The sequence below is a fragment of the Amblyomma americanum genome, chromosome 8 (genome assembly GCF_052857255.1).
Source record: "Amblyomma americanum isolate KBUSLIRL-KWMA chromosome 8, ASM5285725v1, whole genome shotgun sequence".
Classification (NCBI taxonomy): domain Eukaryota; kingdom Metazoa; phylum Arthropoda; class Arachnida; order Ixodida; family Ixodidae; genus Amblyomma; species Amblyomma americanum.
In genome coordinates, this window is record NC_135504.1 from 102,430,486 (window position 1) to 102,443,888 (window position 13,403).

General features: G+C 45.6%; 1 protein-coding gene across 1 annotated transcript in view; it reads left to right on the forward strand.

The window, feature by feature from the left end:
* Positions 1-1,609: 1,609 nt before the first annotated feature.
* LOC144102655 (uncharacterized) overlaps positions 1,610-13,403 on the forward strand; it is a 24,393-nt gene continuing 12,599 nt past the window's right edge. The window contains exons 1-3 of the mRNA XM_077635870.1: positions 1,610-1,690; positions 5,873-6,024; positions 11,914-11,981. Coding sequence (XP_077491996.1) covers positions 1,610-1,690; positions 5,873-6,024; positions 11,914-11,981 — 301 coding nt within the window. The remainder of the gene's footprint in view (positions 1,691-5,872; positions 6,025-11,913; positions 11,982-13,403) is intronic.

Consider the following 13,403-nt stretch of genomic DNA (forward strand, 5'->3'; position numbering starts at 1 on the left):
CACACACACACACACACACACACACACACACACACACACACACACACACACCAACACACAAATGGAATGAAAAGCAGAAACGACACACCGCCAATTGTGGCGTATTGCCGATTCTTGATGACACCAGATTGTGGAATTGTTTGCTGCCCGAACAACAGCTACCTTCGAAAATCCTTCTTCGAAGAAAAGCCTTATAGGTCGGCCGCCATGTACACCCCCCGTCAAAAGTATACGGCCCAAGGGTTTTGCTTGTGAGGCCTGCTTTTTGACTCGCTATACATCCTCGGCGACTGTAACCTCTCAAAACAGGAATTGCTTAGCGTCTTCCATCCTCCCAGCTATGAACTGTTAGGTGTGCAAGGGAGCCCCGCTGAACAGCTTAGAAGTAAACACCTTGGGTTGCATAGTTTTGACGGTGACTGAAAGCGTGATTGGAGAAAATGCGTTGGGCAAGTCCTGGTGGCACTGTCAGAACAAGGGGTATTTTCACTAGCAGCACGCAACAGTCTGAGCTGTCTCGTCCTGAGTGTTTGGGACATATTTATCGTTAAAAGTGTTTTTTTTTTCACCAACTACACAGGTGGCTGCATGATAAGATTAAAGCCGTAAGCCTGATATTCCTGAAATATTTGCATATTCTTCAATAAAATTCACTCAGTGATATCAGTGTTTTGGCCTGAAAACTTCGCCTCGTAGACTGGTTTCCTTTGGAGCTCTTGTTCCCTGTGTGTATGTTCCAGCGCTTTACTGCATTATACTGTTTTCTTTGAGACTCTGCCAGAGCATGCAAGGCAGCTGCCTTGGGTGTGTGCTAAGCCAGTTTCCTGTTGTGTGCAGCACCTTGAGCTGGTTTCGGCGTGTGGACGTCATTTCCTTCAGCACCATCCGGACACATGCCGCACTTTACCCTTGAACCGTGTTTTTTGGCCCGCAATAAAGTCGTGTTTTTCCTGGTCGGTCCTGGGTGTACTTGAGTTCTGGTAAGTTCAAGGCTTGCGAGCCCAATTGAATCTAATTGCGCAATAAACCTCGGCAGTTTGCCACTGTACTCGTCGCATGACAACAGGACATTTCTTTCGTGTTCTTCTCTGCTCGTTTACGAAACGCGGCAATAGCTGACACGCGTGCACTTTTGTTGGCCCTGTTATCCCCGCAGATAAGAAGAATTTGGCCCAAATTTCCTGCTCTACTTTTTCATGCTTTTCTTGCTATGATTTAGATACGCTTTTCGTGGTCAAGGTTGATTACCTCTCTTGTTTTGCGGTTATATCTTCGGGTACGAGGTCAAAATGTTATCAACGGGCTGTATTTTGTTGGTAATTACAAGCACGGAAAGAAGAAAGCGTTTTTTCGCAGTCCGGCAAAATAATGACATGGTTTTTGGGTGCCTGCCATTACGGGCATTATGGCCTCAGACGCAGCTGTGCCACTTACTGCACTCTCCCCCACCCACCAACCCTCAATCTCTACCACTTTTCTTGCCCATAAAGAAAGAGAAATCAAGCCAGTATAAAAGATCCCCCATGCTATGGTTCTAGCATAGGCACTGTCTCCTTTGAACAGCTTTAAGATGTATGCTCTCTTCGAACTTTTACTGGTCGGGCTTTGCATGACCACCGTTGTCGTGGCCAAGCTGGGACCACCGGGTGGACCACAGAAGCTCTATCGCAACACAATAGACGCCTTTGAGGTATGTATTATGGGTATATGCACCTTATGTGCAGTCCAGTACGAGTGCATGGCTCTCCCTTGTCGACGATCACGTGCACACCGTTAACATTTCCATTTATTCAGGTGCCGAGAGAGGCCACGATGAAAAATGAACCGACGCTGAGGCAGCGATGAAATATCGAGCGTCAACACACCTAACGTAGGTCGTTCGTTCGAATTCCTGCCGTGAGCTAGACTATAACTTAACTGGTAAGTTTGTGCTGCACGTAAAGCGAAATCGTATGCCACCACTCCGAACATACTGCGACAGACGGTTGAGCTGCTGTGTTCGTATGAAGATTCGTAAAGGCGCAGAATGGGGTGTAACTTAGGTCGCCGATTCAAATCCCTGACGCGAGCTAAGCTGTAACTTAAACTGCCAATGCAACCCTACCCCGCCGCGGTGGCTCAGTGGTTAGGGCGCTCGACTACTGATCCGGAGTTCCCGGGTTCGAACCCGACCGCGGCGGCTGCGTTTTTATGGAGGAAAAACGCTAAGGCGCCCGTGTGCTGTGCGATGTCAGTGCACGTTAAAGATCCCCAGGTGGTCGAAATTATTCCGGAGCCCTCCACTACGGCACCTCTCTCTTCCTTTCTTCTTTCACTCCCTCCTTTACCCTTCCCTTACGGCGCGGTTCAGGTGTCCAATGATATATGACACAGATACTGCGCCATTTCCTTTCCCCCCCCAAACCAATTATTATTATTAATGCAACCCTGCAAGCTCCGCGTGCCGCACCTACGCCGAAGTGCGGCGATGGATGGATGGAAGGAAAAAAACTTTATTGGCTGCAAATTTAGCGTTATTGAACCGTACGGGTCACTGGGCGCTGTGGTCGATCCTCAGTCCAGGATGCCGCACTTGACAGCTGCCAGCGTGGCTCGGTGTACGAGAAATCGTTGCACTTTCTCGTCCTGTCCGGCCAGGTAGTGCTCCCACTGCGTCACACTCGGGTGGCCTATTTAAGGCTATAAGTCTGCCTTAAAGCAGGTCCATGTGACATGCTCTAGTGTAGGTTTTCCGTCGGACCACGGACATCCGTCTGCATATTGTATAGGGAAAATCTAATCTAGTTTCTGCAGTTTCGGGTAGGTACCGTTTTGTAGTCTACACCAGCCTACCGCCTCCTCTTTGGATAGCCTTTTGTGTGGTGCTGGATAGCGTTTGCTCTGACCCCTGTAATAATCGAGTATGTCTGAGTACGTGGGCGTAACAGGGCCAAAGGTGCCCGTGGTGCAAAGTGATGAGTCTGCTCGGTTTACTTACCCTCGAGCTAACTCGTCTGCTGCCACGCTGCCCCCGTCCTCTCATGTTCCGGAACCCATTCTATATTATATTTAGTGTTTCTGCGCCTTCTCCTCGTGTGTAGAATGCGATTGGCGATGCTGTCGATCCTGCCTCTTGTGTAGTTTTGCATGCTTGTTTAGAGTTCGTCACTATAGTGAGGTTTTGTCCTGTTGCGCTGCCGTGCGATATTGCCAGAGCAATGGCGGCCTCTTCAGCTGCCTCTATGCTTCGGTTGTTTATCGTTGCGCTCGTTATTCTTTTCCCTCCCTCCGTCTGTTGCAACAGCGATCGTTTTGCGTTGGTATCGGTACTTTGCTGCGGCCGCGTAGACTAGGCTGGTATTTTTTCTGAATTCCATGCTGAGTGCTCGGACTCTGGCGTGTCGTCATTCATGGTGTATATTGGGATCCATGTGTGTGTGTATGGCGCGGCGAGTCGTATGGTAGAGGTCACAGCCTCACCCCGGCTTCGCCGCTTGAAGGTCATTCTTCGGAGCGACATGACCTTGAGGTTTGGCATCGGAGGAGTAAAGCATCCGCTCTAAAAGCTCTCACGACAAACGCTATACCAAGTGCTCTAATGCAGCACGATTCAGAATTTTATAGATCTCAACTTCGCCCAGGTGTCCTAATGGTTCCTGTGCCCTTGCTTATTGTCGATGGTTGAAATAAAGCACGTTACACCAACTCTTGCGGGATGGAGTCACAAATTGTAGAGAGATTAATACAAGACATGTGAGCGAAAGCTTTTCCAGATCTCTATGGCCATTAGGCATGTTGCCGTCACGCTCATAATGAGCGGTTCTGATATGATGTTGATGATGTTGATGATGATTAAAACTTGCTCAGCAGCGCTATCTGCTGCCGCTTATTCTGTGCGCTTGCGTACAGCATAGCGGAGCCCGTATGCGGCTGAGAATTTCACAATATCTTGAAATTTATATTCTGCGAAGTATACATGGTACATTTTAGTTTTCTCAAATGCTGAATACACGGAGAATATTTAAATAAAGTTCTTGTTTAGGATCGAGATGATATTTTATGGAAGTGCATTGTCTTGTTTCTTCTCTAAGGAGTCTGAAATGCACACGTTCCACAAAACGTTTATAGAGATTTTGGCTTTAGAAAATAAATGTTAAGAGCATGTAGAAAGTTTTCTTTTTCACTTAAAAGAGAGCAGCAAGAAACATGTAATGCGTTGTTGTCAGATTCAGCCTTCTGAATTTGTTAGAGTTCCATTTATACTTTTTCACTTTTTAATCATCACAGGGTCGTAACCTATGGTTATGACCGTATTACGATTCAGCCCTCGCTAAGGTAATAAAATACCGGTAATGTATCTGGCAGTTCAGCAGTTGTAGATTTATTCGAAAATTAAAGGATAGTTAGCTCTTAGCTCATGCGGAATGCAGCATGCGTGTCGTATTGCTTGAAGTTCCTGAAAACATGGATACGAAAAACTATAGAGGTATCAGGACTGTTACACTTCGATTTTTCCTTAATTTTTTACGAACCAAAACATGAATATCGAAGGTGTCGCGTAACAAAAAACATGCTCAACGCACATGTAACAGCTTTCGCGCAAGATAAATATTGGTCCCATGTCCTACCTAATAGAATTTTCGACTGAACATTTCCTCGCTTTTGACCTGAATGTGGCAACTAGGTTGCACTTAAGACGGCCAGCCAGTGGGTGGACGGATGCATTATATCAAAAGGACCGGGAGAAGTTGCGTCCAAAAAAGTCTGCTTTTCTTCCGAACCTAGTACTTAAGGTGCCGGCTTTTCGGGAGTACTTTTTGCGCACCTGTTTGGCCGCTGCTTGGCTCTAATTGAATTAAACATATTTTCACTATTGCTTGAGACAAACGTGGACAGTAAGTTTCTCTTTATGCTTGCGAGAACAATAAGGGCTAATTCCTTTGGATAATTTTTCCACTTCGCTTCAGTATATGCCCCGTCAAAATCTACAACGCTAAGCTGAACATGTTTTTCACAGCGTAAGCACAACGCCAGTTTTGCACTGCCACAGCACTCCAAGTTCGTTCTACTTAAGCTCTGGAAAGTATGACCTTGTTTAATCACCCTACCACAAGCCGAACCCGTAGTGTTGCCAGCAATTAGGGGTCTTGCTCTCACCCAATTTAAATAGTTTCGCCGCACACAAAAACAGCGATGTTTCCTCCTTACTCCCCAAATCAACAGACCCGAAACATCTAAGCTGGCCTATATGCCTAAACAACAAATGCCTGTCGATTTGGATAATTAGGCTAAATGCGGATACGTGCGATAGCATGACATCAATCGTCGGTTCGGGCTACGACCTACTAGGTGGTACCAGGCTACCACCTAACCACCACCCCAACTTCATCTTCCGTTCAGCTACTGTGCAAGGCTAATTCGAATCACGGTCTCCTTCTAAGTACTGCTGCTAATTCCGCTTAGCTTGGTGTTATTATGGCCGGTGCCGCCTAATTAACGCCGCAGGTCCTGACCAGCTTACCTTTGACTACACCTTGGCAAGTAAGCCACCCGGTGGGCCGGTGAGCAGTTGCGCAGTGGCACAAGGCAGGTGCTCTGGTAGCTGTTGTCACCGGTGGTAGTTGGCTTACTTGAGTTTGAGTTGCGACCCAGGTTGCTGTTCCCGAGCCTCCTCAAAGAAATAAATGGGCTGCCGCCTGACACGCTGGGCAGGTTGCCCACCACTCGCTGGGCAGCCTGCCGGAAAACTAGCTTCGACCACCAGATAAACACACAATGACCAAATGTGCGGTATGGCGGCTATAAGTGCTAGCACACTAAAAAAGCATACGAGGGGGAGGGGGGTGGGTAATACTCACTTCACCTACATGGCTAACCTACATCTGCCCTGCAGGTAGTTGAGAACTTCCCGAATGCTGTGGGCATTACGGACTTTGACAACATCGACCCACTGGAGTGCCTGTCAGCAACCCGAACTGAGATCGACAAAGAGGCACTAACTGCGACATATGTCTGGAAGCTCCAAAAGGCCGACAGCTTAGACGGGTAAGATTTCATTTTCAAGCGACAAGTCCTTTTTCTTCTTAATTGCGACATCTTTTTTAAAATGGCGTCGACGCCACCGTTCACAGTTGCCGGCGGCTGCTCCTGCTGACATATGTTGCCTTTCGGATCTCGGCTATAAAAATTGACCGACGATTACGACGGGCGGTAACGCAAAAATTGAGCCCAGCTCTTCACACACCACTGGCAGCAGCATTTAGCGTGGCAGGTGGCGTTTCGCTTTGCTACCCCCTGCCATGATTGCCAGGTTGCCTGTTACGCCGACGACGCCAACGACGACAACTACGACGTAGAAGAGCTGCGCTCGAAATACGCAGTCAAGTTGTACATTCTCTCAAGAATGTGCCTCGCCTCGTCACGTGTCCCTGGGCCTTATTATGCAGTGATACGTTTTAGATCTTACCGAGTTCTACTCTCATTGCTGTGGCGTAGGTAGGGGCAAATAATCTAACGCTTATTTCTGCGCAAACGCGCTTGTGCCGCTGTTTTATCAGAGATGGGTATGATTATTAGTGGTCGGTCAAATGTTTAGAGCGTCTCACATAGCCTGAGCCCCTTTTGAACGTTAAACCCCTTACACCAAATGTTTAGGGGTATCCCCCTGGGTGAAGTAGATTTGTAATGAGGGAGTAATTAGTCATCGGTATCCACCTAAGCGCAGCCATACGGATACAAAGGAAAGCTATACAGCTTTCTCATAAGCTTCGTAGTTAAACAAAAATTCCTCCTGGTCAGGGGTTCGAAACCGGGACCGCAGCATAACCGGAGTTGTCGCTCTACCAAGTGAGGGAACCCGGATTTTTTGTCTTTGTTGAAACTGAGCTAACCCGGACGGCAAGCTCATGGTAGGGCGAGAGAGAATTGATCAGTAACTTGAAATAGGAACAATATTGGTCAAATGTTTAGGGGTTTCCCCCAAGGTGGAATAGATTTGTAATAAGAAAATAATTACTCGTTTGCATCCCTCTAAGCGCATCCATAGGCTGATCAAATTATAGTTATGAATAAATTATGATAAGTATGATAATTCAAATGCCTTTCCTCGGCCTGCGGCAAGTAAGCTCAGTTTAGCGAGATGAAAATGCCGACATGTCGAGGATAAGGGCGCCAGCCGTGGTAGCCTTGCGTAGGGTGCTACCAAACAGGGACTGAAGCCAGCACTTCATTCACTGGAAGCGCTTGAAGCCGGGAAAAGACTGCATTCCTTTAATCCGCGATGTATATCTCTGCGGAAGGGAAGGTCATCAGGGGTCACTGTTGAAGACATGTCAGGTGGGTACAGGGAGACCAGGGCCGCAGCGTTGCCTCAGTGGTTCTGGAGTTCGGATGCTGACGCGAAAGACGCGGGTTCGATCCCGGCCGCGCCGGTCGAATTTCGATGAAGGTGAAATTATATAGGCCCGTCTACTGTGCGATATCAGTGCACGTTAAGGAACCCCGGGTGCATGAATTTTACGGAGCCCTTCACTACAGGGTACCTCATAGCCTCAGTCGCTTCGGGACGTTAAACCCCCTAAAACGTTAAACCCCCTAAAACTAGAGTTAAGAAAACAAAGCAGAGCAACCCATGGGTCACCACGGATATCATTCACGCGAAACGGAAGTTGAAAAGATTGCGTAGAAAGAAGGCCGACTTCAACGACATACAGGTTTTACGTCAAAAAATAAAAATGTTGCTATCGGCTGCAAAAGAAAGATTTTTCAATCACACTCTTAGTGGTTTTCTGCGAAATTCTCCAGAGAAATTTTGGCGCTATCTTGATAAAAGAAAGGAAAGAGTAAAGCAGTTGACAGTGGGAGCCGAACTTATTGCAGATAAAACGAATATGGCCGACCACTTCAATAAATATTTCCAATCTGTATTCGCAAGAAACACGAGCCAAAGCGACGCACACGACGAAGCACATTCTCGTGAAACGTCTATCGATGCTATCAGCTTTACTCAGAGCGGCGTGTTTCAGCAGCTGATACAATTAGACGAAAAAAAAGCTATCGGCCCGGATGGAATACCTACATGCTTCTTGAGACGGTATGCTGAATGGATGTCCTTCTACTTGGTAATTATATTCCGAAAATCACTCGTAACTCATTATCTGCCACAAGACTGGCGCACTGCCATTGTTATACCCGTATTTAAAAGTGGCAATCGCACACTTATGAACAACTATCGGCCTGTGTCACTTACTTCAATCTGCTGTAAGGTAATGGAACATGTTATTGCGAAACATATTATCATTTTTTTGGAAACAAACGGACTACTTTCTGAATGTCAGCATGGCTTCCGTCGAGGGTTTTCAACGGTGACACAGTTAATTGAGACAATACATGACCTTTCTAAAGCTATAGATGACCGGGGACAGATTGATGTTATTTGTGTAGATTTTGAAAAAGCCTTTGATAAGGTTCCTCATGACAAATTACTCCTGAAAGTGCGAAGGGCTGGCATTAATGGAGACATCCTTAGATGGATAGAAGCGTACTTGGCGAAACGCAAACAGGCGGTACGTGTTGACAATTGTGAGTCTCGCTTTTTGGATGTGTATTCTGGTTGTACCACAGGGTTCTGTGCTGGGGCCATTGCTATTTCTAGTTTATATCAATGACGTAGTATGTGCTGTTGGAAATTCTGTTAAACTGAAACTATTTGCGGATGATTGCCTCATTTATGGACCTGTCACATGTGAAGGAGATCAGATTAACATTAACCAAAACCTGCAGGCTTTTGCACTTTGGTGTGAGAAATGGAAATGAAAATCAACTTCAATAAGACCACATTTACCCATATAACTAACAAACGAAATATAATTTCTTTTCAGTACAGTATTGCAGGTCACGATTTGGTTAATGTTAGTACATTCAAGTATCTGGGGGTGTCAATTTCTCACAACCTAAGTTGGCACAATCATGTCGAAAATGTTTGTGCGGTGGCACACAGAAAACTGTGTTTTCTAAGAGGAAAGTTGGGGAGGAGCAACGAAAGATGTCAAACTTTTAGCATACAAATCTCTCATACGGCCTTCCCTCGAATAGGCATCTGTAGTATGGTCTCCTCGGCAGAAGATTCTTTCAATGGAAATAGAAAAGATTCAAAGACGTGCAGCGAGATTCATTTGTTCAAAATACAGGACAACAGATTCGGTAACGGAGATGCTAAACTCATGTAGTCTAGAACATTAGAAAAAAGACGTAAAAAGCAGAGATTAAAATACTTTACCAAATAATTCACGGAGAAATTAACATCAATAAAGAAAAATATCTGCAGCCTCCAGGTAGACTAAGCTCCCGCCTTAACCACCACAAAGCGATTCGGCCATACTTGACACGAACTAACGTCTTTCGCTGCTCATTCTTTCCGGATGCTATTGAGCACTGGAATAAACTGCCCGCTCACGTTGCTGAGTCTACAGGTGTAGCGGCATTCTTGAATGCACTTGGGGATTCCGTCTAGGCATGGGATTCTTGTAGATGGGCGCGTAACTGATTGTCCAATATTACTTTTTGTATAGCAAGTGGTTCTACAGTGGTGTGAACTGTGTTGCGTTTCAATGCTCTCTTGTATTGTATGCTCAAAGAAGCTTGTTCATTCATGGTTATATATGCATTTTTTTTTTCTGTTCACTTTCCCTCCCTGTAATGACCCTCAAATGAGGGTTGGCAGTATTCATAAATAAATAAATATAGCCAAGCAGCCAAGAAGAACCAAAGACGACAAACAGTGCTTGGGAAAAGATCCCCCCTCCTTTTTTTCTGGTGTTCTGCGGCGTAATATCGATTCTACAATTCCTAGTTGCTGTTCGCATGTTATCCGTCACACACCTGTTGATTCACTCGGATTTCCCATACATGTTTATGAAAGCATACTAAGTGCCTTTAGCATGAAAGTTAACAAAACGTGAGTTTTGTTGGTGTGGTCACTATGACTCAAGCGTTTGCAAGCTGCTGAAAACTATCAAGTTTCGCCAATTGGCTCAACAATCGCCCGTCTGGTGTGTTCGGCTATGCGCGGGTGTCTGCCGAACAAACTAACCCCCCTACACATGACGGCAGTTCCACTATATTTGTAAAAAGCGAGCTTTTATTCCAGTTTTCTGCACTCAGTATATTTAGGGCGTTTTTCTTTTTAAACTTCTTTTTCGCAATTCCACAGATCCGCTTGAATGGAAAGTTTAAAAAGGAAAAGCAAATTCCTTAATAACCTTTTTATAAAATTGTGATGCCTTGAGGTAATTTTCACCTATAAAAAAAATTTAACCACGATCGGTAGTTTTTTTGCGAGTCCAATATACTTCACACGGTCTTGTTTAGAAAAGCAAGTAGCTATGGAAGTTTGCCCAAACAGGACTCTGAAGAAAATCATTACTTTAATATATCTGTTGAAATTTTTTAGAGCGTCCTCGCCATCTATGGCGCGAAATTTATTCATCTATGATATACTAGTATGTCGTCACTCATTCGCTGCGAAAGTATTCCTCACAAGGCCAGAGCAGCCATTTGAAACGCAGAACGGGGTTAGGCTTTAACACTGCATTATTAAGGAGTAGCGCTTGATAAAACGAAGCAAATAAGAGAATATTATTTGTGTTCCGGGCCTGGCTTTTATTGGTGCCGTGTGAATTCATCTTTAAGTGAAGCGAAGCCATGGACGACGAAGGTTAAATGACGTTTATAAAGGCGCTCGGTTATCTATGCGAGCGTTGGAAATTACCCTTCCCGTTAGCTTCCATATACCGCTCTCAGAATAGACAGCGCGGAGATGCTACATTTTCGGGTGAGCTGTATTCAAGTAGAAATTAAGAAGAAATCACATTTTACCAGATATTCTGTAAAATTGGCCCGGTGTGCTTGTCTACCGGGCCAAACACGACGATTGATCTTTGTTTCCATTGCTTTCAACCTAAGTCTTTCGCGCTATTTATCTCTGCTATTTATTGCACGCGGGGCTATTCGTAAGGGTTTAAAGCAGTTAAACCGAGTATGCGTGTGGAAGCAGGTGCTTATTCTTCAGTTGGAAGGGGGCACTTAAGTTCTGCCTTAAGGGTGTGACATCAGGTGTTTAGTGGGTTATTGCCCATATCTGTAGAATTGGTCATTCTCCGCTCAAAATTCATAGACTGAGGCGAGACCTCATATCACTACTAGTGCAGCGGAAAAGGAATTAAGAGATGCGCCCCTGCACTGACAGGTGGCTGTTCCTGTCAGAGCCACCGGTAGGGTCTGTGCGACCCAAGTTCCTCATTCCGAGCAAACTCCTCTCGACCAGGTGGCGCGGCGCTCCTCGGAACTTACCCGAGTAACTCTCGTAGCAACTCGGGTTGCTAGCAGCGGCACAAAATCGTACGTACGGTGAACGTATTCATGGTGAAAAATTCTTGATCGGTGTTGCTGGCAGTATAAATGCTTTCGCATTAAATAGTCGTGTTTTATTTAAAAAAATCTAATTCATCTTTATGATGAATTTTTGTGGCGCAAGGGCGTCTGTTGCGAAAGAACGCCGTGACATAAGGTTGTGTTTTCTACAAAAGATGGGGTCAAAGACTCATTTCCCAAGCATTTCACCCCAAAGAATCCAAATCCGAGCACCAGGCAAGCGAAAGCTTGTACCTATTGTATCATCGGTCGGTACCCAGTGGCACTGGGAATCGAGCCCCCGCACCTCCTGAATGTGAGACGGATGCTCAAATGACTAGGACACCGCTGCGGTATAAACTCTCCTTAATTGTACTGCAAGAATAAATCTGCTCTCTGCACCTTTGAAGATTGTATTAATGTACTCTTTGATATGCAAAAAGACTATTATTTTTGAAGAAAGAGACTATGCTGGAGAGGAATTACGGGTTAGCAATGTGACGTTAATTTTCTCAATTTCTTCAGGAGACAAATAACCTTCCATATCACTCCCGGAGAGAAACCAGGGACGCTGGACATGACTATTGGTGATGGTAAGTAGCATGTTTTAACCCTAACGGTCGGTAGCAAAAACAAGGAATCAAACATTGTGGTTATTCTACAAACTAGAAAAGGAGACTGTTCTGTCAGCTGTCTCAGCTTCCGGTTAAGCCTCCATCCTTGTCTGGCTGCTTTCGGAACGCCGACTTCGCTTAAAGGCGTCGCGATACGTTCTAACGTAAGAGGTTACGAGCTGAGATCATGAACAATTTCTGGGCCACTAAGGCTGAGTGCAAGCAAAACAAGAACAAAAGTATTTCGAGCAAAGTGGCTCGAACTGCTGCTTCACGCGTTGAATAATAATAATAATAATTGGTTCTGGGGAGAAAGGAAATGGCGCAGTATCTGTCTCATATATCGTTGGACACCTGAACCGCGCCGTAAGGGAAGGGATAAAGGAGGGAGTGAAAGAAGAAAGGATAATAGGTTCCATAGTGGAGGGCTCCGGAATAATTTCGACTACCTGGGGACCTTTAACGTGCACCGACATCGCACAGCACACGGGCGCCTTAGCGTTTTTCCTCCATAAAAACGCAGCCGCCGCGGTCGGGTTCGAACCTGGGAACTCCGGATCAGTAGTCGAGCGCCCTAACCACTGAGCCACCGCGGCGGGTACGCGTTGGATATCAAAATTGGTTTTTGGGGGAAACAAAATGGCGCAGTATCTGTCTTAGATATCGGCGGACACCTTAACCGCGCCGTAAGGAAGAGATAAAGTAGGAATTGAGAGAAGGAAGCAAGAAAGAAATAGGTGCCGTATTGGAGGGCTCCGGAATAATTTTGGCCACCTGCGGATCTTTAACGTGCACTGACGTCGCACAGCACACGGGCGCCTTAGCGTTTTGCCTCCATCGAAACGTGGTCGCCGCGGTCAGGTTCGAACCCGGGAACTCCGGATAAGTAGCCGAGCACCTAACCACTGAGCCACAGCCTTACGCGTTCAAAAGTGCAGTGCTAATTTATTGTGCAACAGAACTGAAGGAAAAAACCTGGAGAGGGCACTTAAGCTCCGCCTTAAGAGCATCTCGCGATAGCGCATACTGGGTTCGGTTTTTTATTCTGAGCAGTCTGACACCTTTGAACACATTTTTATTTCTTTCAGTTCTTTATATAAATAATTGACAAATTATACGCTATAAATTTTCTTAATCAGCATCATCAGGTATTGGCTTTTCATTGTGAGTATTTTGACAACTTGGAAGCCTACTTTCTATCAATTTTTTCATTGATTATTTAATAGGTGCTTCTTCATGAAATAATCACGTGCGCAAACTGTACACATTTCTTATTGTGTAAATAGTTTGTGTATATTACATCTCTTCCTATCCTCTCTTCCTGTCCCCTCATCTCTTTCATTTCATTTCTCCGTTCTGCCTGCCATTCTTTATTTCGGCGGCCCCACCTCATGTGCTTCA